We start from the raw sequence: 5,000 nt of genomic DNA on the forward strand, positions 1-5,000 counted from the left end.
GCAAAACTGTGAAAGCAGAAGAACAATGATGAAAATCTCTTCGCCCAAATAACCACTCGCGCCGGCCACGCAGCCTGAGTGCTCGAACAAGGTTACAATGCCGTGATGTTTCAATAGACTTCCTCCAAAAACATCGGTTCCATGCGCGTCGAGGTAGCTACTTCGGGGACGATTTTCTCCTGAATGAACCATTCAAAATGTACCAAATGTTGTCATCTGAGACCGAACTGTATCAAATACACGATCATAGGCTTGAAAGGAAAATTAAAATTTCCAAAGCAGATATTTTTATCATACAAATCCCGTTAAAAGCTTTCGTACTCTCTTACACATTTGAGTTTTTGCGCGTCTGAGAACTGGCTCTAGCGGTAAATATCTCATCTGATTGGCTAACAATGGAATGATTGGCATTCAGGCAGACCATATATGGTAGAGATTGCGTGATTCAGCCAGGGACTAACATTTTGAAAATAGGAAATTTCAATGCTCCGTGGAAGTCAAAGCGTTCGCGAAGTCCGTCACTCTTTTCTGCAAAAACTTCTAATAGCAAGGTACTTGATCAAAGTTATTTTCCTTCTGTTGTTGTCTCACATTTGCGTGATTGTGCAATGTACCGGTTAAGTTAGTATTTCAGTCACGCACATTCCTCCTAAACTTTGCACCACCAAAAACATGAGTTTTGTATAGATTGCCAAATCGCATCTGCACTGTTAAATATCACAAGGAATATTCTGTTCATCGTTTTAAATAACTATGGTATTAAATTGTAAAAGGATTTTCTAATTATTTGCACAAGTTTAGCATGTGAACATTACACATAAATGTATATATTAGATGTACATTTTCATTGTGGGCTTATTTTAGGAAAAAAAATCAGTGACACTGACTTTCCAGAAATATCTCCGCAAACACAGCCTAAAAATACCAAGAACATGTTCTATGATGATCAACCGTTTTTGCTTAGTTGGGTCAAAAAGTTGAGTTTTTTTTTTTTTAGTTTTTTTTTTTTAGTTTTTTTTTTTTGTTCTCTTACAAGAAAATACCTTGTGCCCAGAGGTTTTTCTTGAGCCACGAGAGAGCTGCGAAGCGGTAAAGACAAGTCACGGAGCGGAGAGAGCCGCGAAGAAAGGTTGCAAAGTGGCGAGAAGAGAAAAACCTCTGGTTACCTTGGACTTGAATCACACTTTCATGCAGACACCAGGGTCAGGATCTGACCCTCCAGCTTGGATCGGTTGATATTTTTACAAACACACAAATCAATATGATTGGTTTGTTTGATTGGTAATACGGAGGGGATCCGTGATTGCTATCAATTTGACACATTTGACAACTGGCGTCGGCATGAAATTGAGATTCAAGTCGAAGGTAACCAGAGGTTTTCCTCTTTTCGCCACTTTGCAACCTTTCTTCGCGGCTCTCGCTCGGCTCAAGAAAAAGCTCTGGGACTAAGGTAACAAGAAAACCATTTTTTGGTCAACTTTTTACCAGCTCTGAACGTGGTTGAAACAATGGGTGTAATGGGTGGTGTCCTCTTTCATTTATTTATACTTTTAAACTGGTAAGCCTTGCCTCAAGCTGCTGGTGATGATTGTTGTTACGATGCCAAGAAGTCTGTTATAAAAAATTGACCATGTATTCCCTGGAGTTTCCTTGTTTGCAACTTAAAACTGTTAGGAAAGTGTTCTTTTGGGAAACTAAAGCAAAATCAACCTGACCTAACTGGTTGTGGTTGAAATAATTATTATTGATCCCAATAAAACAGGACCTAAGATTTGATAATTCCTGACCCTTGGTCAAGATAAAGAAGTCATATATACTGGGTGTACCCATGTTATGTGCAGGAAGGGAGAGGCGAGGTCAGGGAGGCATTTCAATTATTTGACTGACCTTTCCAGAATTCCAAAAACTGCATATTAATCAGCCTTCCTTTGCCAGCTCCTTATGTTACCTGCTCTATTTTTGATGTTGAGTATACATAATGTATCTTTTGGGGTGATATTACCAAGAAGTCCGAAAATGAGTGAGTTGGTCCTGAGAGAATAATTAATTCATCATGTAGTGACTGTCCTTAAAGGGGCTAGGTCACGCAATTTTAGGCAATTTCAGCACTGATCGAATGGTCATAGAATTAACTAAAATATCAAAATAACTGTTCAAAACTATAGAAGATCTCTAACAAAACGCAGGGAAGCCAATAAGGGACACGGATGGACAAAACTGGAGGGGATTGAAATGGATTGAATTTGGGTAAATTTGAAAAACGTCGGCCCACCGTTTTTCAAAATTACATCAGTCTATATTAAAATGTCATTTACAAAGCTCTGGAAAATCATTCTCAGTTGTTATGTGGCCGTGATTTTGAAAATGAAAGACTCTTGCCCCGCCAATTTGACGTTTAGAGCTCATAATTAACAAAATTAAACAAAATTACCTAAAATAGCGTGACCTAGCCCCTTTAAATGCTTCCAATAATTTATTATTTTCAAGGTGTGCCAGTAAAGGAAGCAGCTCATCACGGTGGATAAAGAGACAGCAGACAGTAAGAAAAGACTATTTTTTTCAAATGTTTAGGCTGGAGCACATATTGATTGCAGAAATAAGAGGCTGCTGAAGCAGGAAATAACTTACATTAGAAATAATTATATGCAACTAAGTGAAGTACCCTCATCTTTCTCAGAAGTATATCACCCGGACAATCATACTTCAGCTAATTAATTATGTGACTCCTGGATTCATATTATTTACAATTTGAAATGAATTTTATTATTAATGGCAATAATAATAATTATAACATTCTTTGGAAAAACTTTTATGAACATTAATACTTACAGTTGTACCATCAAGCAGCTTAAATTTAATGGATACCTGATGGTTGACAAAAGTCCTTAAAAACTGTCATTGTTGTACATTTCACTGTAGTACTGGTACATTTCTTCGTTTCACTCAGGGTAGCAACTGTTTGAAATAAGTAAATAAAAGCTTCTGAGGACAACGTGAGCACACAACAGTGAAGCCTTGATTTTGTATATGATTGTTTAATCCACAGACTAGTACTTTTTTGCCATATGATTCACAAACTAATTCTTCATTTGGAATTTCAGGATTTGTATGTGAAAAAAGCTCTTGAGGACAACTACCGTTGCCGTAGTGCCTATAAACTTATTGAATTGGATGACCGATTTCATTTCCTTCAACCTGGAAGAGTTGTGATTGACTGTGGTGCAAGCCCAGGTAAAGTTGGGAAAGTGGCCCAAACACAGTCGCTTTACAATAATCATTAACAACTATTCACCAATTAAAAGTGGAGGTGGCTAGTGGTGGATATTTACCAAAACCGTGAAATGGCAAGGTAAATACCCACCACTAGCCACTGACATTGAGGTGAATAGTTGTTTTAGTATATACTAAAACAGTGAGATAATGTAGCACAAAAAGATGATTTTAACTCATTTATTCCTGCAAAGATTACAACATTTTCGGGCTCAAATTCAGTGCAAATTGCTTGGAGGTGAATAGCAAAGGATATCCGGAGTTTGAGTAGCCAATCAGCTTGCGCAATCAACGCCATGCACTGTTTTAGTATATAATAATAATGAACAAAAGGAGGGGATTAGCTTTTGTTTAGGAAGTATACTCAATAATAATAGTAATAATAATAATAATAATAATAATAATAATAATTATTATTATTATTATTAATAATTATAATAATATAATAATAATAATTAGTAGTAGTAGTAGTAGTATTAATTATTATAATTATTACTATTATTATTATTATTACTGCCATTATTATTATTATTATTATTATTATTGAGTACGCTTCCTAAACACAAGCTACTCCCCTCCTTTTGAACAAATTCATTCAAGTTTCACCGATTCTCCAAAAGGGATTCCTTTAGCCCTCATGGTTATTCTAGGCAGCTTTTACTGAATTTAATTTAATTGTATTAACTCTTTGACACCCAAACCGGCCTAAACTGGCCAGACTTAGTATTTTACTCTGTCTAACACCAGACGATTTTACTAGTCAATGGGGAACCTCTGGGAGTCAATTGATAGCTGTATTATCATATATCCAGTGCCCACTTACGGTTTATTTTGAAAAAATGCTCTTTCCACAGGATCATGGACTCAGGTGGCTGTCAACAGAGTTTGTTTCACCAAGAATGGTTTGTATCTTTGAGATGTTTTACCTCAGTCATATAATTATATTAATAATAAATTATTATAAAGAAACTTAAGATATTGCCAAAGGTGAGGTGAATAATTATTGTTTTAGTACCATTACACAGTCAGGTGATTACTTGAAAAACATGCATTTTCTTTAATACAATTAATGTCTTTAATTTGTCTGTCACCTAGACAAAACAGCTTGCGGCCATTTTGAAAAAAACGCTTAGGTGATTATCATGTAATAATCACCTCAACGGCAACCAACCAGCGGAAAGAATTTTCAATAATCACTTATATACTAATAATCAATATACTTCAATGACCACTCCTTATTAGGTTTGGGATTTTCTGGTAAAATTGAAACAACTGACGGAAATACACACAATAAATTTTAAGAATCGCAACTGGTGATCCCCAAGGCAGACCAGACATCTATCTACAAGGCCACCTAAGAAGTAAAACATTAAATAATCCAGAACAGCAAAAGATATTGGTGTACTCCAGCTATAGGCCAAAGTGGTTCTTGAATCAAGGAACTTTGATTCACACTCAAGTGTGATACGCTAACCAATCGGGCCATTGCTGGCGAGTGACAAGGGTTTACACAGTAGTAAGAGCACTCTTCTTCACCCTGGGGGTTAGGGATTCCATTTTCCCTCTCAATCTCAGTTGTATGGGAAACGGTCGACAATTTTGGTTCTCTGCTCCTCTCCAAGAGGGTTTCAGCTGGGTCCTATAGTTATAAACTCTCCATAAAAGCTGTCATTGATTTAATTGGAGTACATTTGAGTGAGGACAATATGTGAGCCATGGCTGCGAGTCAC

General features: G+C 36.5%; 2 protein-coding genes and 1 long non-coding RNA gene across 4 annotated transcripts in view; 1 reads left to right on the top strand and 2 right to left on the bottom strand.

The window, feature by feature from the left end:
• Window positions 1-351, bottom strand: part of LOC138027199 (bromodomain adjacent to zinc finger domain protein 1A-like) — a 30,399-nt gene extending 30,048 nt beyond the window's left edge. For both annotated transcript variants that reach the window (XM_068874742.1, XM_068874741.1), the window contains exon 1: window positions 1-351. This exon is cut by the window's left edge and continues 242 nt beyond it. The gene's annotated coding sequence lies outside the window, so the exon portion shown is untranslated.
• The window catches only part of LOC138027207 (uncharacterized), a 107,779-nt gene that overhangs the window by 75,750 nt on the left and 27,029 nt on the right, over window positions 1-5,000 (bottom strand). The gene's annotated exons all lie outside the window — the stretch shown is intronic.
• The window catches only part of LOC138027427 (ribosomal RNA large subunit methyltransferase E-like), an 8,590-nt gene continuing 4,040 nt past the window's right edge, over window positions 451-5,000 (top strand). The window contains exons 1-4 of the mRNA XM_068874996.1: window positions 451-551; window positions 2,488-2,539; window positions 3,102-3,231; window positions 4,125-4,172. Of these exons, the coding sequence (XP_068731097.1) occupies window positions 484-551; window positions 2,488-2,539; window positions 3,102-3,231; window positions 4,125-4,172 (298 nt within the window). The 5' untranslated portion in view covers window positions 451-483. The remainder of the gene's footprint in view (window positions 552-2,487; window positions 2,540-3,101; window positions 3,232-4,124; window positions 4,173-5,000) is intronic.

Source organism: Montipora capricornis, chromosome 12, assembly GCF_036669925.1.
Source record: "Montipora capricornis isolate CH-2021 chromosome 12, ASM3666992v2, whole genome shotgun sequence".
In the NCBI taxonomy this organism is placed as follows: Eukaryota; Metazoa; Cnidaria; class Anthozoa; order Scleractinia; family Acroporidae; genus Montipora; species Montipora capricornis.